The 24,629-nt window shown below is 39.8% G+C and overlaps 1 protein-coding gene across 2 annotated transcripts in view; it reads left to right on the forward strand.

Annotated features, from left to right (window-relative positions):
• LOC109042592 (synaptic vesicle glycoprotein 2B) overlaps positions 1-24,629 on the forward strand; it is an 82,692-nt gene that overhangs the window by 54,125 nt on the left and 3,938 nt on the right. For both annotated transcript variants that reach the window (XM_072300169.1, XM_072300170.1), the window contains exons 5-11: positions 752-914; positions 2,460-2,581; positions 10,023-10,261; positions 16,660-16,868; positions 19,735-20,009; positions 21,471-21,630; positions 22,945-23,072. In XM_072300169.1, the coding sequence (XP_072156270.1) occupies positions 752-914; positions 2,460-2,581; positions 10,023-10,261; positions 16,660-16,868; positions 19,735-20,009; positions 21,471-21,630; positions 22,945-23,072 (1,296 nt within the window). The remainder of the gene's footprint in view (positions 1-751; positions 915-2,459; positions 2,582-10,022; positions 10,262-16,659; positions 16,869-19,734; positions 20,010-21,470; positions 21,631-22,944; positions 23,073-24,629) is intronic.

Genomic DNA, 24,629 nt, shown 5'->3' on the forward strand with positions numbered 1-24,629 from the left:
TTTTTTTTTCTTGGAGGATGACAATACTTCCTCTACCCTAGGGGAGCGAGAAAGTAAAAACGCAACCAGGGTTTTTAGCAAAACATAAGGTCTGGTTTACATCCCAGTATCGAAGATTGCTATATTGGTAAAACGGTAAACTTATTGCTTCTGCATTGGAGTGTTGTGTATGTTGCCTATCACCCAATTGAAGGGGCATATCCTGATGAAATTTAGTATAACGAAATTAAAATGGCTTGCAATTTTTCACTGCGTTGCAAATTGCCTATCTTTCTGTCGTGTGGAACTCGTGTTAGGGGTGTTTATTGAAGCAACAACAAGAACACCAATAGAATCACATTCAAACTTCCACTCCACGTCTTGTATTGACGAAGATGTAAACTTTTAAAGTTTTCACATCATCAGCGGCGATTCATGAAAATTGGCAATACTGTTTTCCCTCCGTTTAAATCGATATTTTCAATGGATTTAAATGAAGGAAAAACAGGGCTGCTAACTTTCAAAATCTCCACTACGCATCAAATCCGACTTCTCTCACTTCATTCCACGAGCGGCAGCGGAAGTTTGAAAGTTCTTGAGCCCTAATTTTCATCATAAAAAACGGGCGCCAGAGCTCATGAACTTTCATTGAAGAATTTCCAACCTTTCAGAAATGGTGGATTCGATCATCCAACCATCTACAACGACGAACATCGTGTCTTAACTGGAAATTCAACGCAGATCACTAAAAATTGGACGTATTTGATTTCAGGGATGCTACTAGGTTCCTATTTTTGGGGATGTCTAGCCGACACCCAGGGTCGAAAAGTTGTTCTAGTGGCAGCTCTCCTGATGGACGGTATCTTCGGACTGCTCTCCAGCATATCTCAATTCTCCAGTCTCTTCATGGTCTGCCGATTCTTCAACGGATTCGGGTGAGCAGTTTACCTTTGAATTTTTTCATAGTACGAGTGACATGCGAGTATGGGGTCGTCCCTCAATTTCGTAACGCTCGCTGGCGTAAACGCGTTAAGTAACACTGTCTTTGCCAGCGTTACGCGGCGTTACAGGGTACTGTGGTCAGAGGGAGGTACAAAACACAGCGTTACGTAATAACGAGTTTACGTGATTTTTTTTTCGAATTTCTGTAGAATTTTTCGTCGGTCGTCTATAGAAGTCTTGAAGAATCTCGAAATTATTCGAATTATTCTTCAATACTTTCACTTCTCCTCACTAAACGGAAACGCCAATCCGTTCAGTAAATTTAGTTAGTTAGTTAGTTATAGTTAACGACGATCAGCAACGACGATCAGGTGATGTTTAGATTATCTTATTTGTGCACGCGCATCAATGTTGAAATAATGTGACACCGAATACAAGAAACATACAAAACATAAATGTTACTTTTAAACCGATGCCTACGAAGCTTTAATGGCGGCTGCCAGGCTTGTTGAGATTATCTTCCCTCGTCAATTGACTGCTTGAGGAGGAAAAAGGTATTCAACCCTCAAGCTCTCACCCACTTGAGCTTCAAAGGTAAAACAGTAAGGTTACATCCAAGTGGGAAGAGACATCTCATTTCTGATGATATTTTTAGATTCATTACTTATCTCGTTCTATTAAAACTCAACATTGATACCTTGGCCGTTTAAAAATATTTTATTCTCAGTTACGTGTTAGGTATTTTTTATCGCAAGTAATAAACTCTTATTGATGCGTATTGGACCTTCTTTGTTTAGGTTTTCATGGTTAAAAATGAAAAATTTCCCTTAAATGCCCTCCCGTAAATGCAACCAAAAATGTTTAACCGAGTGTATTCCAAAATTTTTAGGGGGAAAGGAGTCAACTCTATTATTTTAAATGTTTGGGAAAAATAGCAGGGAAAAAACCCAGGCCCTGATGGAATTGCCTCAACTTTTTGTTAATTTACATTTTTTTTTTTTTTTTTTTTTTTGACACATAACGCAGCTGGCTCTACGCTAGCTTCATATACTGAAATAAACATACTAGATACTAAAAACGAAAAAACAGCATTTGCATTAGTCCATTCTCCTTGAGAAAGGTTTTGGATGGACATTTTTTATGTCACAAAAATGTTGGTAATTCATATTTTTTTGTTTTTTACTGAATCAGAGTGAATCTTGCGGAGGACATTTTAGAACACAAAGAGGAATTAGGAAAATTGATCTTTTTTAGATGATTGTGGTCCGTTTCTGTGAGTTTTTGATGATGTTTGGAGGGAATCACCCCTTTTCCTGTCAAGAAAAATGACGTTCGTCTCATTCCTGCCTCCTTTTGAAATGACGCGCACATAAGAGTTGTGTAACATCAATTACTGGACACATATTCTCATACATACATATCTGCATACATATTTAATTTTTATCTTCAAAAATGTAAACTATAATGTGGAATGTAACTCATAACTCACAACAGTGAACATAACTCATTGTCTAAATTTATATTGGTCCTGTTTATAGAATAGCCGGAGCAATGGGAATCTGTTTCCCTTACCTCGGAGAGTTTCAACCGACAGAATTCAGGGAGAAAGTTCTTAGCTGGATGGAGTTGTTCTGGACCTTCGGAATCATCGCATTACCAGGTGACACTCTAGAGATTTTATTCAAAGCAAAAATGATACCTTGATAGATGGAAAGGGCAAAGAGGGAATATTTCGGAAGGTATCATCTCATCCCATTTGCACGTAGATTGGACATTCGTAACAATGCTATCTCTTGTTCCAAAACTTCAAGTAGTTTGTATGGTTACGAACATTTAAAATTTTACTATCCTTGAATTAAAGTTCTCCTTAATGGTCGACAGTAAGGACAAAACGTCTAAATAGAGGAAAGTTATTTGAAACAACCCAAATATCGATGGCCATGAGTGAAACCACATATCTCCGTTTGCGACATTGCAAACTCCGTGTCATACTTCATTTTCTTCTTCAGAAGAATAGTTAACGTAATTTCTTAAAAACTTATTTGATTTTTCATCTCCGTAAACAGAATATTCTATATGTCCAAGTTGTAAAGTTGGCTCGTTTTTCTTCGAAGAACAAAATAGGTGCACAAATTTTGAAACATCACAACGGACTCCGTTGAACGGAGATACGAGGTTTCGCACTTTAACCATCGATATGAGATTCGGAGTGAAAAGCTATTTCACATTAAAGTCCCTTTATACTAAGAGAGTAAAGACAATGCGAATTCATCTCTGATTGGTTCCCATATTTTAAGCCTTCACAGTGTCACAAACTGGAATAAAGATTGTACATTTTCACCAATAGAGAATTTGCAGGTGTCTAAAATTTGATGAATTTCATGTTTAAGTGGAAACTACTTAGTGAACTGAACACGAGGATACCCTTGGTTCATGAATTGGACAACATGACAAAATGATCTAATCTGCTAAAATACGGGTGTTTAAATGGGAAATACCGCCAGATGACGTCACTAGACGGTGCATTTTTTCACTTTTAAATCTATTTTTATACTATTTCCCATATCAGAAAAAAATTATAAAAAATACTGTGAAATCAGCTCTTTGAGCACTTTCAGATGAAGCAATAAAAAAGCTTCATGCAAATTCTCCATTACAAAGATTTTAAACTGGAAAGGACCGGGATATTGGGGGTGCAGCAAGGGACAAATGGACTGAGAGGCGGAACGGAGACAGGAATTCGAGAATGGGTTGATCTAAGATTATACAAGAAACGTCCGATTTGTGTAATCTTTATTCCCGTTTGTGACTCCAAAAGCCACGTTGTCTCAACTCTCTCTGTAAAGGGACTCTAGTTCACATTAGAGTCCCTTTATGAGTCAAGACAATTCGGCTCATGGATGTCACAAACGGGAATAAAGATTACAGAAATTGAACGTTTTTCGTAATCTTTGATCGGCCCATTCTCAAATGCCTTTCTCCGTTCCTCCTCTCATTCCGTTTGCTCCTTGCCGAACCCGTAATTCCCTGGTCCATTCCAGATTATAATCTTTGCAATTGGTGAAAATGTAATCTTTATTCCCGTTTGTGACACTGTGGAGGCCTAAAATACGGGAACCAATCACAAATGGATTCAAATTGTCTTGACTCTCAGTATAAAGGGACTCTAGTTCACATAATGGGTGCGCTAGCTGTTGGCACGGTAGCAATGAGAGATCCGCCGCGGAATGCGGCGTGACCCTTATTGAAAGGATTTTGAGAATTATAGAGCAGGGCGGTGGCGCGATGGACGTCGACTCCGAGGGCAGTGTCAGCGTGGCGGTGGCAGACCCAAGTTCAAACGTCGCGTCCGACGTCCGAGCCTCCGGTATAAATCACGATGGACGCATGTATTGTGGCGAGAGCTGTCACGGGAAAATCCGCGGACAGTCCCACGGCTCCACGACAAGTGGCAAAGACCCTTCCTTGTAATAATATTTATACTCGCCGACTTGAAAGCCGTCCACAGGTGGTCGATACCAGACGCGAATGTTGTCAAGTATACCACTGTCAGATTTTTACAGGGATGGATTTTCAGTGGAGATCTCGTCTTCGGAAAATCCGATCAGAGAATAAATGGACCGCGTTAAACAGAAAGGAACCAAGTCACATCAGCTATTGCCAAATTTAATTGGGCAATTTAAGTTTTTACATGAAAACGGTTGTGCAGATTTTTAAGCAAATTTCAGTGAATTTTCTCCATAATACAAAGCAAATTCCTTAAAATTTTCAAAGGAATCTGTTTAAACGTTCTCTCGTAAAAAATAAAATGTCCTTGTTAAATTTGGCAATAGCTGATGTGGCTTGGTTCCTTTCTGTTTAACGCGGTCCAAATAGTCACTGGCAAGGGTATTAGTGCCGAAGTAGTATAGATTGCAATAACTTGCAATTGCATAGTAAAATTATAGCTACTACATGAGGGTGTTGTGTATGTTGCCTATTTACCAATTGAAGGGGCACCGCTCATTGAAAATCATTTCCACGAATATGAAATAAGTTGCAAATTTTTCTTTGGATTGAAAACTATCGATCTTTCTCATCTGGGGAGGTCATCTTATTGATCGATTAAAAGTTGTATTTATTGACCGATTGCTGGAGAAATATTGCAATTTCATGGCCAAAAGTTTGATTTTTTTATTGCATTAAATTGCAATTTTATTTCAATATTTTCATCGCACTGAGCTATTTTTGTGACAGGGATGTTAGTCATTAAGTGGCACAGATTTCAATGAATTTCAATTATATGGTAAAGTTAGTGCTAATGCATAGGAGTGTTGTTTATGTTGCCTATCTACTGATGGAAGGGACGCCTCTTACTGGGAAATGTATTGCAATTAAATTAAGTCGCACAATTAATATTCGTTTGCTTTGCCAATCGCTTACTTTTCTGATACATAGTGCTTATTTTGTTGATCGTTCGAAAGCGGAATGTATTGACAAAATGATATAAAAATATTGCAATCCAGTGGTAAAAAAAAATTATTTCAATTTTTTTGTATCAAGCTCCACCTAAGTATAATATGATGTGTTAAACACTCGATTTTTCCCCCAAAAAATGTCATATAGTCCCAATTCCTCTTTTTTGAACCAACAGCGTATCTGCTGGAAAATTTCGTTTGATTTTCAGAATGAGGACAGACGATCGTGCATAAACTCTCTTTAATCAATTAGGACCAAGGAAAGTGAGTTCGTAAAAAAATTAACATGTGTTCAGACTCCGACGAAACGAAACAAAAACAGATTTGATTATATTGGATTGTCTTAAGAAAAGACCTAAGCACAAGGATTTGCCGTAAATTTCACATTAGGCGTAATGCAGTTGTTCAATGATGATTGAAATCAGGGAGCACAAGGATTGGCGACTTAAGTGATTGGATCCACTGAAGCCCACATTAATCGCCACTGCTAATTAAGATTTTTTTCTTCAACTTTTCTATAAACGGATCTCTTTTGCCTGCGCAATGCAGTCTTCACTTTTAATAACTGTCGTTATTTGAAACTGAGGTAAAGACATCCAGCGTCGAGCCGGCCTTTTAATGATTCTCGTTCCTAATACGGCAACGCATAATAGCCACCTAGGTTCAACTTTCAAAGCTCAATTCTGAAGGTGATACCATGGCAGGATTAAGATATTGAAGTCGGTTGAGCCCCGCGCTTTGCTGACTTTAATTCAGCGTTGTTTCCCAGTAATAATTGTATCAATTACCCAAGTAGCACAGTGCAACGAATATATTAGAAAAATCCCACAATGCAAGGCAATGAAATTGAAATGTTTTCAACCATAAAATTGCAATATTTTTACATCATTTGGTCAGTTCATGCCGAATCTAAACAATCAGCAAAATGACTTCCATCTGTAAGAAAGTTAGGCAGTCAGCAATTTTCAACTTATTTTAATTTAATTTCAAGAAATTTCAGAAAGTAGCCCCTTCAATTTGTGAAACTCACCAAAAATAGGTGCCAAGAATAGTTTAGCTTTGCAAAAATCAAACGCAACCAAAGATATAGAAATGTCGCTGATTAACGACTATACCGTCGGAACGCCGCACAATGAAATAAATCAATCGGAGAAGTCGAACAAAATGTCAAAAGTCGAAAGTCAAAAGCTTATAACTCCGTTCGTGCAAAACTTTAAGGGTTCAAAATTGGTCCCATTTGCGTTGGTTCTCTCGTGAAATTGGACGTATTCATGCTTAAAGAAACCAGAGACAGGTGAGAAAGAAGGAGTGTGCTCATTAGCTGGAGGCTGTAAGAATGAATGGGAATTGTAAAACGCCAGTGACGTCAGCGTCGACTGAGGGGACGAGGAGATTCACGTCGCGAGTCTTCAGTTGAACATGAGCCCTGTCCACAACGCTCTTGTCATAGCCCCGCGGCTCATGAGTTAGCATATTTTGGCGCTTAGTTCCTTTTGATTTAATGTCAAATCCCACTTTTCCATTTTGCCAAAAGTGATCACGCACTCTTTTACTTTGTATTTTATGCAGCTTGCACGAGCACACTCCATCTTTCCGACACGTCTCTAGTTGTGGCGTCCAGAACCAAAACTGGTAATCTCCATTGCCCCATCTGTAAATTGCGCAATCATTGTAATTTTCTGCGAGGAGCGACCAAAACCTTTGGCTTTTTTAAACATTTTTCTAAATATTCTCGCTTGATAACAGAAAATTCACAAGGAAACTTGAACGTGGAGGCTTTCTGCCGTGCTAAGGAAAAACGCCGTATGAACCTTCAAGCGTTGCCAAAGTTCCTTTGATAAAACACGAATTTCCTGGTAAAATTATGAATATTTTTCTTTCGATTTTTCATATAATTTCGTACACAATTTCACCTAAAGTTCCTGAAAATGTCAAGGGAAAATATTCTCAAATTACCTCAAAATTATAAACATTTTAGCGAAGGAAATTTGGCAACTCTCGAATGTTTATACGGCGTTTTTCCTTAGCATGGCAGCTTTCTAGTTCTTTCAATATTATGGAATTATAATGATCGCACAATTTTTAGACAGGGCAATGAAGATTGCCGGTTTTGGGTTCGAGGCGCCTCAAGTTCCTTACAGCACAAATCAGTCTAATTTTCTTTATGGACCACCTAAAATTTAAGATTTGATACGACGAGCATCAAAATTTGCGGTGTCTGTAAAACTTTTACGTGCGACCTCTCTCATCAACTGGATCCTCTGTGCGGCGGGTGACGGCGGAACCGGAACTACCGTGACGTCACGAATCAGATCCGCGGAGTTCCGATGGGAGTGTCCTGAGAGGATCCAGACCGGGCGCCCAAGGTGCCACGCACGTACCGTGTGACACAATGTTTACATCTTGTTTAATTTATTCGCCGGATCCGATTCATTGACATCTCATTGTGCTAAAGGTCCGAGGTCGCTCTTGAAACTTCTTGAAAAACGGGTCCGTAAATCCGATTTGATTCGATTGGTTTATTGGCCTCTCAGCTTCGGCCATGTCCGCGCGCATTGTCACCGTCCTAATCCGTGTACCATCAATTTACTTTGTCTCGGCAGAGTCTTGCGACTCCGTAGACCTTTGATTTATATCCTCAAGTGCCTCCTGATAAACATTTTTGCCGATAGGTCTCTACGCCCAATATTAATATCACCCTTGGAAACATTAACATGTGATTGATGAATTGCATTGCATATCTGCCGCGGTAGTGCACCTGATTGCTCTTTTTACCTTGTGGTATAAGCGAATTCTGGTTGAAATATTACGCGAGACTAACCTAGACTGCCGTGGTAGCGAAGAAAGCCGTACCTTTCAAGTTTTCAAAATCGAGTTTCCTTCAAAATTCGCGTAATCTCTTGATGAAATCACAGAAATAGCCAGGGCCAGAGTTACCTACTTGTCGCCCATGGACCGCCTGTATTTTGCCGCCCCCTTCTCATTCGTATTGAAACATCAATAAAAACCATCAAGTGAACGTGCCAGCGGGGAAGGGGTGCATAAGACGCGTTTACTCGTTTTGAACACATTTTTTGGGAAAGCCCTGTCAACACTACAAGCAAAAGTTAAGTTTTGTAAACCTATCTCTATGTGGACAAGGCCTTCCATTCATAGGAAATGAACGAAAAAATTATGAAAAAACAAACATGAATGTGATTTGATGATTTTAACGTCCGCCGCCGCGCCGCGCAGACCGCATCGTGTTTGGCGCAACGCGTGAAGTATTCGTGCAGTCTTGTAGGCGTTGATATGTGTTTACATGCCGATCGCCGCGCCGATGGCTTCTCCTTTTCATCTTAAGTCCTCGTCATCATTGCGCTCTGCGCCGCGCCGTTCCAGGCCAAATTGCGTGTTTGGTTTCTCTCTTAACTTGACTAATTAAAGGTGCTGTCTCTTGTATAACTGGAAGACGATAAAATTAAAAATCACTACACTCTCAGGAAATGAGAAATTTTGTCGCCTTTTCTCGTTTGTAATTTTGTTTTCTAAGTCCTATATTTTTTTATACCTACATTTAAAAAAAATTGCAAAATTTGCCGCCCTCTAGATTTGCCGCCATGGGCCGCGACCCATGTGGCCACCCCCTCAATACGGCCCTGGAAATAGCCAAAGAAGCAAAATTTGTCTTAGCTTTATGAAAATGAGACGTATGAGAATGCCGTAAGTGTAAAAAATGACGTAATTTCAGAAAAGCCAGTCGTAACTAGCATTATTACTCTAGAGAGTTAGAGAAGACAGCTATTAAGTAAAATGCCTCCCTTCCCTGCCAATTTCTAACGTGAAAGTGTGTTTGTTGTGTGTCCAAAACGCAACCTTCAATGCATTCAGCAGATAGCACTCCCAGCCGCGGCCGTCTTGTCTAACAATATAGCCTAACCTGAAAAGGAATAATATCCTTTATATAATTGAAATAAAATTGGTCAAATTACAATTATTTATAAGAGTCTTCTGGATAATGGGTGGCAATTTTACAAAAAACAGAGGCTCCTTTCAATAAAATATTCCGCTCTTAAGCTACTGAGCCCATTTTCTCAAAAATCCATTATTGCACTTATGGCTCTCTTCACTACTATCACGGCAATGGGATGAAGCGTTCTTTTAGGGTGTGCGCTAGTCGCTCTCGCGCAGTACTTTTTTGCCTCTTCGCCTTCAACTTCCGAGGTAGGCCAGAAAACATCCCCAAGAGTAATTGATGCTTGCCTTGCAGTGAATAGAGTACATAAAGTCGTACTGTAAATGGGAGAGCTGGTGCTACTTTTAAAATTTTCCAGGTCCCGAATTCCGAGACTCCTGTGTCACGCCGGGTCACTTTTTCGATGCATAATCGATTGTTTTCGATACAAGGGGACCCGGCAAATCGGCGTAAACAAAGAGGATATGAATCACCAGGTTTTCTACATGTATATTTTAGATCGAAAATCTATTGAAAATGTATCGAAAAAGTTACCGAAGCTCGGCGCACACCGGGCTCGGAACTCCCATCTACTTTACGACTATACGTGCTCTATGGTGACAATGAGCCTCTGTCATTGTGGATTAAAATTTAAGATTTTTTTTTTAAATTTTTTGTTGATGTGTAAAAATATGAGGATATTGTTGCAGGTATCGCGTGGCTGATCATCCCGCTGCCGATCCTGTTCCAAGTGCCGCACTTCAAGTTCGCCTCGTGGAACCTGTTCATCGTGGTGTGCTCGATCCCGAGTCTCATCCTGGCCGTGTGGCTCTGCTTCTTCCCCGAGAGCCCCAAGTTCCTCCTCGAGTGCGGCGAGCACGAGAAAGCCCTCGACGTCCTTAGACACGTCTTCTCCGTCAACACCGGAGTCCCTCCCGATGAATTCCCGGTAGGTAATTCTTCCTACCGATATCTAAAACTCCCGTCCTGAGGAAGAACATCGTATGAACATTCGAATGTTGCCAAATTTCCTCTCCGAAAATATTTATTTTTGGGAGAGGTTATGAATATTTTGCCTTGAAATTTTCAGACTTTGTAGAGCAAATGGAGAATTTGCAGGTGCACTGAGAAAAATAATATCGTCACCTTCCAGGCAAAGTATCACAAGCGCCATGTGACGTTTAAAAATTTCCGCCGCCATTTTATTTTTTTACAGAGAAATTGTTCAACGAAGCTGTCCGAAAATTTCACTGAATTTTCTTTGTGCTGCCGATAAAATTTAGTGAAATTTCCAAACAGATTCAACCAACAATTTCTCAGTAAAGAAATAAAATGGCTGCGGAAATTTTTATACGTCGCATGGCGCTTGTGATACTTTGCCTGGAAGGTGACGATATGCTGTTTTAGCATCTAGGATGTCAAAAATGTGTCTGGTAATCCCAAGATGCTGCCTTTACTGCCCCCGCAGTTAACTTTACATCCTGTGAATGCAAATTCAATTGCGTGGGCAATCAAAACAGCATCTTAGGATCACCAGACACAGTTTTGACATTCTAGGTGTTGAAACAGCGTACCAATTTTTTCAGTGTGTCTGAAATTTTGTAAATTTCATCTTTAAGATGAGACTACTAGGAACACTGATTACGAGGATATCCTTGGTTTCTAAATAGAACAATTATTGGAGAGGATATGACAAAATAACCTAGTTTGCTAAAATACATGTGTTTAAATGGAAAATGCCGCCAGATGACGTCATATCGCCTCACACTTTCTCGCTTTTAAATCGATTACTCTCCAATTTCCCATGTCAGAGAAATATTATGAAAAATATTGCGAACTCAGCTCATACAGCACTCTTAGATGAAGCAATGAAATTTTTGTGTGCATTTCCCCATTACGGACAAAATCATCTGAAAAATCAGCAGAGCAAGATTTGCTAATTTTCCTGATAATTCGTGATATTTCTAAGAGAATTTGGCAACGCCTGATGGCTCATACGGCGTTTTTCCTGAGTACGGCAGAAGAGGCTTATCAGATAGAGAGAGGGAGCTTTTAGAATTTGACGTTACGAAAGCCGGGAGGCACCATTTACATTAACGATAAGCTTCTTTAGAAAGAGCCTGTTCGTTGTAAGGATGGATTTGACTTGAATTTAGTTGTATGCTGCCACATGTTAAGGAAGAACGCAGTATGAACATTCTTCAGTTGACAACCTTTTTTTCGGAAAAATCATGTATTTATGAGGGCAATTCTGCTTATTTTCTCTCAAAATTTTCAGATATTTTAGATTTACTTATAAACAAAATTGTCTGAGACTTTTGAAGACATATATTCACAAGTTTCTCAGTGAATTCGATTTCTACGAGAGGAAATGTGACAGCTACTGAGGGCTCTCACGCCGCTCTACCATCATCTCGCAATAAGGATCCATGTAATTTCGAAGCTTCAAACACGTATTTCTCGAAATAGCAAAGACTGCACTTATGCGTCTTGTCCTCCAAGCCCCTCAATTCATAGGTGAGCCCTTCGATGAGTTGAAAACTGCGAGTTGAATTGTCTCCCCGTAAACCTCAGGCAGATAGGGCATTTTTCTGTTTTTTCCGCGAATGAAAATTGTGTGCCCCTAATAATACAACGACGATTAGAACTAAACCGATTTTATAGCTTACGATTACACTATTGTACTAATTTAATTCCATGTAAATCGTGAGTTCATGACGTCAGACTGGGAATAGTCAGTATATTAAAGGCTCTTGATCGTGTTCAACAATCGCACACGGACTTCAGACAAAAGTGTTCAAAGGCTAGCACAATGCTAATCACATAATCAATACCGGAGAAAGAGATTTTCAGTGCCGAGGCGTGAATGATCGAGTGTCGTTATTTCCCCATTTGAAGCTATGGTAAAGAATCGATTATTAAGGTGTTCGTTGCGAACATCCTGTCGATCGATCCTTTTTCATAGGTTCAAATGGTGGATCAATCGATAGATCGCAAAGCATGCCAAGCCACTGGATGTTCCCGATGAGGTCTAACTTGGATGGGTTCATCGGAAGCGAGCCCATCACAGAAGTTCCCGCCAAAATGAGTCCACGCTTGGACCCTTTGATTCCTCCCAGGACGGAACCACGATTGATGGGATTAATTGGGGGGAGTGCATCGGGGGGAGGGGGCGGAGCACTGGGAGAGGGTGGTCTCTAAAGTTTCAAAATTACAAGAATGTTTGCAAAAGCTCGCTTTGTCTCCCTTTCAAGGCTGTCGACACTCCAAATGCGCATTGTTGTCGGATTATGATGGGTGTGTTGCAAAAATGAGATTCACAGTCAACCGAGTACACGTTATGTTAGTAAAATCGCGTTAAGCTTATCACAAATATCTTAAATCCACTCCTTCCCGATATAATTGTCTGCAATGAATTAATAATAATTATAAATAACAATTAAATAATAATTTATAATTGTTTGCAATAAGATGCGATTTGATCAGAGAACGTATCGCAAGTCTATCGACGTCGGTTTATTGCAATATTACCGGATAAAAAAAATTGTTTTTACATGTGATTTCATCGCATAAATTTGCCTTAAAATCACGATATTATCGATGGAGATTTATCGTAATATTATCGGACAAAAAATCGTGATAAATTGAGATAAAATTGCGATTTTATCGAACGTAATTTATCTTTAAAGGATGGAAGTAAATTTTCTGTATGTTTCATATTTATGCGTGTAAAGATTCCATATCGGCAACAATGCCCAAAAGCAACTTGACTCAATTATTTTGCCGCAGTGTCACTCAACCTAAAGTCACATAATTGGGGGGGGGGGGGGGGTGTTAGATACTTGATGCGAGTTGGCAATTAATCACTTTCTATTCGGTTTCCTTTAATTACGAAAAATATAGGTCATTTATTCTGCTTGTAACAAAGTTTCACTAATTTGAGGAGAGAATGTTGAAGAATTAGAATTTTAAGGAATTGCTCGGTAATAATATGCGCGTCTAAAATTTTACTGCAAGGCATATTCATCAGCTGAAAGTTTTATTTCAAGAATATACATCATGCTAATTCGATACGTTTGTGGTGCGTTAGGTCGTCAGGTCAACTCTATCCGCACCAAAGCGTTGTAAGAGATACTTATCATGTAAAATTTAAGAAGGAAAAGAAAAGGAACAGTTAAGAGAAGGAAACGAAAGGAAAGGAAAGAAAAACCATCTAAGGTTTAACATTTCTTAAATAGCGGCAATTCTCCAGTCCGTTGAATGATATCTGATGGAATCTAAAAGGAGTTTGTCAAAAATGATTTGGCATCTAGTCTGTCAAAAATTTGTCCCATACCGTCGCTTATGGGACATAAGGCATAGTCCATAAGGCAAGGATAGCAATGAAGGGTCCGTTTGTCTCTCCAGCCTGATTATTGAACTTAATAGACAAAGCTATAGACAAAGAATACAAAAGGGATATGGAGGGATCCTATAGGTGGATTGGTGGTTGCAATGGACAAAGAGGGTAGATAAAATAGACTAACTAACGGCAACACACGGGAGATCCTATAGTTAGTCGCCATGATTACAGGAGCCAGCTATTTCAACCAATACCATAGCTCCCTACTCCCTACGTCTTCTTTATCCATCGCTTTGTCCATCAATTTCAACAATCAGCCCCCTGCGGGCCGATTATTGAAATTTATAGATAAAGCTATAGACAAAGAAGACATAAGAAGTATAGGACGATTCTTTTGGTCGAAATGGGTAGTTCCTCATAGACTAAGGGGGTAAATGATGGACTAACTATCGGGTCTCTCGTGGGTTGCCGTTGGTTAGTCTATTACCTACGTCCTTCGTCCATTGCAACCACCCGCTTCCACCAATAGGATTCCTCCATATCCTTTTTGTCTTCTTTGTCTATTGCTTTGTCTATCAAGTTCAACAATCAGCCCTCTGGTTGGGAGTCGCTGTCTTCGATACTTTCCGCTCCAACAACTTAAGCGTTTTTGCAGCGCACTAAGCACGCGCAACGATGACCCAAAGCAAGCTATCTAACCTTACATGCTATTCCCGCGGCACCGACGAATCCTTAACTCTTTAACCCCCCCCCCCCCCCCCCCCCCCATGGACGGACCTCGATGTGAGGTTGTTCTACATTCGAATCCCCGACTCCACCCCAGCGTGGCGCTGGCCGGTGCGCAGCGGAGGAAAGGTCACACCTCGTTCGGCTGTTGAGTAATCCAACACCTGTGGCTGTGGGTGGTTGTGAAAGGTCGTGACCAGAAATTTCGATGAAGATGTACGGAAGCTATTTCTGGCTCTGACGTCAACTGACGGTTGACCTGGCCGACCCACCGGATTCGCGGCGACTGATCGGGAATCGCGATGTGTCCGAGCCGAAGAATGGATCCATCTCGCAATCCCTCGACCCGCACCCCGGCCCTCATCCTCCTCCCCTCCCCCCCGCACCGGCACCGCTACTAGCCCAACCGTCTTCGCCAAATTCTTGCCAAGCATGATTTAAATTTTAATGCTTTGTCATTCGTCAGTGATCGCGTCAAAAATTAAAGGGTACAAATGAAGGTGCTATTGCTACCGTGCTAAGGAGGAACGCCGCATGAACCTTCCGGCGTTGCCAAATTCTCATTGATAAAATACGAATTTTTAGAATGATTGAGGCGTTGGGTGCAGAAAGGGAATTTTTTGGTTGCGGTGTCTCAAAATCTTCAGATTATCTAAATTTTAGAGGTGAAACTTTTCAGTGAATTTTCTGAAAGTTTTCGTTTTAAGCGTGGGAAAATCATGAAGGAAATTCAGTGAAAGTTTCAACGAATTCCATGGGTACGATTTTCTTTAGGATTATAACGGATGAAACTTTAGCGAAGATTCTGAGGAACCACAGCTAAGAAATGCCCTTTCTGCACCCGGCACTTTCAATTTTTGAATATTTTTCTTCTAATTTTTAACAGGACTCTTGTCGCAATTTCATCACAAGTATCTGAATTTCAAGGAAAGTTACTTCTGGATTTCCACAGAAATAAATATTTTATCACGAGTAATCTGGTAACCTCCGATTCTTCATACGGTTTTTTTCCTTAACACGGCGGTATGGCTATCCTTGCCGTATGCTTCGCTTGTTCCGATGTTTATAGTCCAATTACTTTGTTGTCACTCAGATGATGAAAGAGTGCAAGTCAGTTTGCAATTTGTCGTTTCCCAGACGTTAGAACATATATTATTTCAACCTCGCAAAATTTCCGCTCGGAAATGGTATTTTTATGCAGGAACTATTAGGCATTTTCAATACTAGTAATTATTCTTCCCATTACACGCAGAAATCAGCAACATTTTGAACAAAAACTGCATACTCATATTTGGGTAAAAAATTGTATTGGTGTTTATTTTTGCAACCTTGGAATGGAATTGCGTTCTTCCTACAACTGAGGAGCCCATACAACGGATTGAGCCCGAAATATTCACGTTCGAAAAACAGGTGCCGAAGAGGTTTAACTTTTTTGCAATTTTTTAAAGTTTACAAACTTAACAGCTTATTCCTTTAAGCATTGATAAGGGCGGGTTAAATATTGACAATTCCGAGGAATTTTCTCTAAACCACGAGGAAAATTCGCACAAATTTATTGAAAAAGTTTCAAAAATACTGTTGGCAAATGAAAAAATTATCAAGTAAAATTATGAAATGCTGCGATGCAAGTGGACCGCGTTAAGCAGAAAGGAACTGAGCCACATTAGCTATTGCCAAATTTAACGAGGCAATTTAAGTTTTTACAAGAGTATGTTGCGCGGATTTTTTTTTTTTTAAATTTCAGGAATTTTCTTCGTACCATGCAGAAAATTCACTGAAATCTGCAAATATAAAAAAAAATCCGCATAACCGTTTTCATGTAAAAAATTTAAATTACCCAATTAAACACAGAAGCAGATGTGGCTTGATTTCTTCCTGCTTAACGCGGTTCAATTGGACTGCATTTTGCAATTTGGAACTATAAATTCTGGCCCGGTTTAAAACCAACGTATGTGCCATTAGTTTCCCTGTGCACATAAGTGTTTTTTCAGGTGAGCCTTTATAGTTTCAAATTGCAAAATGCAGTCCAATTAAGCCTCTTCGGCTGTCACTCCGCTCCATTAATTCGTTACAGGGTTTCGCTATGAAATTCAGTTGCACCTTTTGAACAGAGTGTCACCGATTTGTGACCATAAGTAGCCACATCGATGGAAATATGCTTTATCTTTTTTTTAGTGCAAAGTTCTCAAGAGAACATCTTTCAGCGTTATGAGATGAGTTTTACATCACAATATGTCAAGAACTTTTATTGAAGGACAATCATATTCATTTTATTGCAGGTTGCAAATTTGAAAGAGAGGGCGCCCAGAGTTAGTATCATAAGTATCCAATCCAAACGATCTGTCAGGAGCGTAAAAAGTGTCAAATCTCCGAAGGACGTGAAACTTCTTCTGCGAGAGGTTGGATACCAGACGTTGGAACTCTTCTACCCACCCTACCGAAAGAACACTATCCTCGCTTGTTTAATTCAGTTTGGAATCACCTCGAGGTTAGTTTTAAATCGTTCGAGACTTCAAATATTTTGTGACTTAAAAAAATATTTAAGGTGATTCGATGGACGCCATATTTTGTGTCAGAACGGCATGCGATATATCGCATCGATTGGTTCCATTTTTCCGGCTACTCGTCATTTTTCTCCAATTTTGAGATCGCAATTCTGTTGTCAGGGGACTAAAGCACTAACTTACCAATTTTAACAAAGAAATTCAATGTAATAAAGGCGTGGTTTTTTTAGAGAGAAAACATCGCATTCGGTACTGATATCGAAACTGCACTCGAATGCGATATTTTCTCTCTAAAAGAACCACGCCTTTTTTACGATGTATTTCTTTGTTAAAATTGGTAAGTGAGTGCTTTAGTCTCCTGACAACAGAATTGCGATCTCAAAATTGGAGAAAAATGACGAGTAGCCGGAAAAATGGAACAAATCGATGCGATGTATCGCATGCCGTTCTGACACAAAATATGGCGTCCATCGAATCACCTTAACTACACTCTCGTTGACTGTGTTTCGATTCTCTTGGAAAATTGGTGATGGGACACGTACTTTTTGCCTTCTGTCCGCAAATCTCACCAGGAATTTTGTGTGAAACTCAATACCTACATCAAATCCTGACGAGTCATGAGTGACTGGCTGGATTTCGACGGTGTTTAACCGAAAAGAGCTAGCTTGTTTGGGAAAGAAAACGTTCTCTCGTTGAAATCGTTCAACAGAATCACAGGGTTAGTCTGTGACTTATATTACCTATTGTTTCCCACAGAGAATTCTGCCAACCAACTAACGCCCAAAGTAGCACATTGCAATGAAAGTATTGAAATAAAATTAAGATCTAAGGATCTATGAGAATTTTTTTCAGTGAAAGTTCGGTTTGACAAACCGAATACAGTAATTGGAGTGCAACGGAACATCGAATGTTCGGCTTATACTACCGAGCTTTTTTCTCAGTGAAGTACATCGAGTCGTAATGTTAATTGGGAGAGCTGGCGCCACTTTCAAGCATTTCCCAGGTCCCGAATTCCGAGCCTCCTGTGTCACGCCAGGTCACTTTTTTGATACATACTCGATTGTTAAACATTAAATTGCCCAGCTACAGACAGTGTGGCTGTTGTGGCTTGGTTCCTCTCTGCTAAACACGGTCTAGATAGCACACCATAGAGAACGCGCAATGCGTGAAGTATTCACGCAGTCTTGTAGGCGCTAATACGTGTCAAGCGCGCACCGTAGAATACGCGCAATGCGCGAAGTATTCCCACGGTCTTGTAGGCGCTAATATGCATTTTGCGCCGCACTTTTAAATTGAATTGCCCAATTGTTTTCGATACACGGGGACCCGGCCACCTGATGTAAACACAAAGGATAGAAATTACCACGTACTCTACATTGCCATTTTGGATCGAGAATGTATCGAAAAAGTGAACGAAGCTCGGCGCACACCGGGCTCAGAACTCGTCGACCAGAACATGGCGCCAGCTCTCCCATTTACATTACGACTCTATACAGGGTGATCCAAAAGTCCCTTCCACCCCCTCTAACTTTTTACCTAATTGAGGTAAAGATTTGAAACTTGGGGATATTCCGTAGGTCAAAGGGAGCTACTTTTTGGCCCCCCTAAAACTTTCAGGGGGGCCCCCCTTGGGGGGGCAACGGCCCCCAACTTTTAATTTTCAAATGGAAAGACCCCCTTTGTGATAGCTCGTTCGAAAGAGCATAAAAAAAGAAAACTTTTCGCGCAAACCCGAAGTCAATATCTCAAACCGTTTCAAAATGGCGGCCGGTTAAAGTTCAAAATGGCCGAAAATTCACACCGGTTATTTGTCGATAGATTTGCGCGAAAATCGGTATGTGGGGGTATTTTGACACGAGAAAAACGAATTTGACGTTAGATTTTCAAAAAAAACCGAAATTTCCAAAATGGCCGCCGGTTAAAGTTTAAAATGGCCGAAAATTGTCACCTCGGTTTTTTGCTGATGGATTTGCCTAAAACTTGGAATTTGAGAGTATATTGGCATAAGATAAACAAATTTGAACTTAGATTTCTAAAAAAATCAATTTTTGGTCATTTTGAACTTTGACCGGCGGCCATTTTGGAAATTTCGGTTTTTTTGAAAATCTAACGTCAAATTCGTTTTTCTCGTGTCAAAATACCCCTACATACCGATTTTCGCGCAAATCCATCGACAAATAACCGGTGTGAATTTTCGGCCATTTTGAACTTTAACCGGCCGCCATTTTGAAACGGTTTGAGATATTGACTTCGGGTTTGCGCGAAAAGTTTTCTTTTTTTATGCTCTTTCGAACGAGCTATCACAAAGGGGGTCTTCCCATTTGAAAATTAAAAGTTGGGGTCCGTAGCCCCCCAAGGGGGGCCCCCCTGAAAATTTTAGGGGGGCCAAAAAGTAGCTCCCTTTGACCTACGGATATCTCCCAAGTTTCAAATCTTTACCTCAATTAGGTAAAAAGTTAGAGGGGGTGGAAGGGACTTTTGGATCACCCTGTATACTCTATATATCCTGCCGAGCTGAGGAAAAACGCCGTATGAACATTCGAGAGTTGCCAAATTTTCTCCGATCAAATGTTTATTTTGAAAGGAAGTTATGTATATGTATTTCCTTGAAATTTTCAGATATCTATTTTATATTAAACTGCGAAAAATGCTGTCCGAAAAATTGGTATAAAAAGATTCCTGACTTTTCCAATAACTTCGTATTTAATTGAAGGAAACTTGGCAATGTCTGATGGCTCATACGGCGTTTTTCTTGAGCACGGCAGTATGGTGAGGTACCGCCTGATGAGTTAGGTTGATTTTGATTAAAATCGTCCAAGTATCAAAGAACCTCCTGTCCTGGTGTTTCAGCTACTACACTTTGATGCTGTGGTTCCCCGAGCTATTCAACCGTTTCGACCACTATGAGAGGGAACACCCGCACAGTCCTTCCGTGTCTGTGTGTGAGGTATCGTCCGTCTATGTCTCCTCCAATTCCTCCCATACCATCAACGCCATCGAGCATTGCACGGAAACCATCGACAGCTCTGTCTTCTCACATACTTTGATCATTGGCCTCGCTTGCATTCCGACCAGTCTGTGGCTCCCGCTTTGCGTCCATAAACTCGGCGCCAAATTTTTCCTGGGTATGCAAAATCTATACGTATGAAATTTGCGCTGACAAAAATTCTTAAAGAATGGAATACAAAAGTATACACAACTATAGAAATAAGTCACATCAAAAGCTTAATTGTGTTTCAAACGGACATGACACAATGGACCACCAGACAAGGTGCAAATTTAAGCAATCTGATACATGTTTATTATCCAAAATTTCACGTAAAACACGATTTAAACAACGAAAATGACTGAAACCAACTGCTAACAAAGATATTAACGTTTATATTTCACATTGGTTCCGAGGAATTTGAACTGCCCGCTGACAAGAAACTCAAAGCTCTACGTGAGCCAAATCGCGCACTACAACAAATTCAGCAAGCTTCTCAATCGAGTCATGTTCATTTTACACCATGTGTTGTTCAAACTATTAGCAATTTGCTATAGCTGAGCTTAAGCATCAAGATTGAGGTTGCCAGATTTTTATATCGCAGAGACTGTCATGATAACGTTTAGCGCGCGATATGAATCACGTAGAGCATTGAGTTTTCACGAGCGGGTGGTTTGAATTCACGAATCAAGAATCATTAAATATCTTCGCAAGGAGTTGATTTCGGTTATTTTTTTTGTGCACATCGTGTTCTACGTGAAATTTTAGTTACGAAACATATATCGGAATGCTGAAATTTGTACCTTGTCCAGTGGTCCATTATGAATTTGGATCATTAACCTTAGTGCAACTATTCGTGTTCAATGTATATGCGTGTTGCATATAACGAAATTTGAAGGCTCTTTGATGTTTTTACCTGATCACCTATGCGTTTCGTGTTCAAGTTCAATGGATGCGTGTTGCAAATAGAAAGATTTGAAGGCTCGCTAATTTTTTATCCGATCGGCTGCGTATTTCCATACGAAATGCTGATGAAATAGTCATCGATGAATGGCGACGGTTAAACTATATCAGACCACTTATCTGGGTTTGCGACGTTGCAGACTTCCTGCCATACTATATCTTTTAAACAGCGCTAACGAGATTCGTGGTTTGGTAGTTTCACTGTACGCTGTCGATATGGGATTGTTGATACATTCGCCCTACACTGGGAAAAAAAAACACATTGGATCTAGAGTCCAGACTCTTGAAAACATTGACAAGAATAAAAACTCTTGATTCAATCAGATTTTTGCTTAAATCAAAAGGAAATCCACTCAAATTAAGAGGCTTGGTTCTTGATTTAAGCTAAAATCCGATTGAATCGAGAGTGTTTTTTCTTGTCGATGTTTTTAAGAGTCTGGACTTTAGATCCAATGTGTTTTTTTTCCCCTAGTGTACCTAGAGCTGAAATCTGTCTTTTCTGAAACGATTGAAAGACGCGGGCAATATATTTTACTTGTACTTTGTTACCTTTTACTTACCATATATTAGATAATAGAGGATTTTGTAACACTCGTATTTATTAATCAATATGAATCATTCTATCTCTTTCTTTCAGTGTTCTGTATGTTGGTGAGCGGTGGAGTGACCGTAGGCCTGTACTTCGTGCAGACATCTAACCAGAATCTCCTCCTATCGTGTATTTTTGAGGCTCTAACTAGTTTAGGAATTAGTGTGGTGTATTGCATAATGGTCGACCTTTTCCCAACTAATTTAAGGTATGTGCTCGGTTATGGGACATTTCGTCAACGATTTTTTGTCCGCGCACCTGTTTTTTCCAGTAATTTACGTCCACGCGTTTTTTCGGCACGGGAGTGCCACGTGCCAGTTGAGACCCAAAGTTAATTGGCCCGCATATAAATACAAACGACAATTGCTCACGACGTCTTTGGACTAAAATATATAATGTGTTGGAAGAATGAGGGTTTGTTTGTTTATTTGTTTTGTCTGTTTGGTCCAACGGAGAATAATATATAGTTGAGAGTTTTGGTAAAAATGGGGGAGCGTCAATTCCATGAGACAAAATTCACTAAAACTCTCTACACCACTTTGGTGTAACAGGACTTAATTATCTTTCAAGAAATTCCCACCTTGTTATACCTGAACCGGATAAACCTCTATATTTGCCTCAGCTAAGGCTCTTAGATTTTTTCTGTGTACGAGAAGTATCTTGATTTATTTTGCGAGGAAAGATCTGTACTTTTAAAGGATGCCTGCCATTCTTAATACGTTCAATTTCATATAATACTGTGCAACACCTCTTTTGTGAAATAGTTGCTTCAAGCGCCGCCGCACGGCGGGCGGGCGGCCAGCGCGAAACGCGCATTGGAGCCTACAAACCTAAGTGGATACTTCAAGCATTGTGCAATGCGTGAAGTATCCACTTGGGTTTGTAGGCGCGAAACACGCATTGGCGCCTGCAAATCTAAGTGGATACATCAAGCATTGTGCAATGCGTGAAGTATCCACTTAGGTTTGTAGGCGCCAGTGAGCCTGAATAGTGAAATCGGAGATTTTTAAACGTTGCAATCAAGACACACACCTGAGGTACCTTGAAGCAAAGTCCATTTCGCCAATGAGCTCTACAACGCTAGCATTATTAAGTAATGTGAGGCTCATCAGCTAAATATACTTTGCTGTTTTTGTTTCAAGATGCCTCATTTATCGTATTTGCCCATCGATATAAAAGTGGATAAACTTACGTGGTGTGGACCGTAAGAATTTAATCTCATCCTCCGATGGACATTTAAAAATGACACTACTTCGAATAGACCTGCTACATTCCATTTCGCCAAAGAGTAATTTATTGTTTTTAAAAAATTCTAATATGTCTACTGGAAGCAGGGAATTTTGACATGGAAACCCTGACTTTTTACCTTGTACCTGGAGTTCAATTTGAATTGAAATAGATATTCTCAGCGCACAAATTTGAATTCATTTGCTTTAGGAATTGCATTTGTCTTGTCACGTGAGTGGCCTATTTTCGCCCCGGAAATAACTAATGTATTCGTTTTTATATCTTTCTGACGCAGGGTAATGGCTGCTGCTCTCTCGGCGACAATTGGTAGGGTTGGCGCCCTTCTAGGCAATTTGGTTTTCGGATTTTTAATAGATACATTCTGCGTCGTGCCGATCATGTTAATGGCAGCACTTTTATTCAGTGAGTAGAAAATCTTGACTTTCATTTTTTCTCTCTCTCTCTCTTCCTCTCTCTTGTTATTCTTTCTGCTATGGCTTTAAGTTTATTTTAATATTATTTTCCCCTAGTTCCTGAAAATATCTGATAAGTTATCAAACTAGGTATATATTCCAACTGCCCACCTTTCGATTGGAATTAAAAGAATTAATTCATTAGATACCTATATACATAAGTGCTTAGCTAAGTTCCTAATTTTATCGATGCATACTCTGGTCATTTAGTCAAGATTCCGAGCCTTATAGGGGTAGAAAAGCATACAACTTTCTTGGCCCAAGCTAGCCTTCCAAAATATTTCCACAATAATGGGCCACTAGACAAGGTACGAATTTCAGCATTCTGATACATGTTTCTTAATTAAAATTTTACGTAGAATACGACGCGCACAACGAAAATTACCGAAATCAACTCCTTCCAAAGATATTTAATGATTCTTGATGCGTGAATTCAAACCACCCGCTCATGAAAACTCAATGCTCTGCGTGATTCACATCGTGCGCTAAAAATTATCATGACAGTCTCTGCGATATAAAAGTCTGGCAACCTCAATCTTGACACTTTGGCTCAGCTGTAGCAAATTTTTTATAGTTTGAACAACACATGGTGGGAAATGAACATTACTAGATTGAGAAGTTTGTTGAAACCGTTGTAGTGCGCGATTTGACTCACGTAGAGCTTTGAGTTTCTTGTCAGCGGGCAGTTCAAATTCCTCGGAACCAATGTGAAATAAAAATGTTAATATCTTCGTTTGGATTTTGTTTCATTAGTTTTCGTTGCGCAAATCGTGCTTTACGTGAAATTTTGGTTAAGAAACATGTATCAGAATGCTTAAATTCGTACCTTGTCTAGTGGTCCATTAACGTCATTGAGCTTCTAATCTACTGAATCCAAGCGAGATTAATAGTTTTCTTCTTAGTTTGCCCCTCTCTGATTTTTCCAGTTCTCTTAACCTTGAAACCTGGGCTTCATAGAAATTCAGCCCAGTGATTTACTCACATAAGAGAATAACGGAAGAAAACCACTTGAGTAATGTGCATTTCTCTATAGGCTCGAGGACAACGCGGCGATACCCAAGTAGCATTTTTCAACGGAAAAATCGGGATATATTGCAATTTTATCGGCAATAAAATCGCTAGGGTCATCAACATCTGAGCGATTATCCTCAATTTTATGGGGATAAAATCGCGATTTTATCGCCAGACAATTTATCGCGATATCTTCGAAATAAAAATCGCGATAAATGGCGATTTAAGGTCGATTTTATCGACGAAAATTGATCGCTTTCTATGAACCAAAAATTGCGATGTGTAGTGATTTCATCGCCATATATCGCAATTTTTAAAGCGATAATATCTCGATATATTGCCACCGACATATAATTGCAATAACTAATCAATAAAATCGCTATTTATCGCGATCACTGCTACTTGGGTAGGTATGCAATGTACGACATGCATGGGATCCTTACCATGTGCGCCCAGCTCATTCCAACCATAGCGCCTTCTAACTTCTACGTAAACA

This window comes from Bemisia tabaci, chromosome 4 (genome assembly GCF_918797505.1).
Source record: "Bemisia tabaci chromosome 4, PGI_BMITA_v3".
Classification (NCBI taxonomy): Eukaryota; Metazoa; Arthropoda; class Insecta; order Hemiptera; family Aleyrodidae; genus Bemisia; species Bemisia tabaci.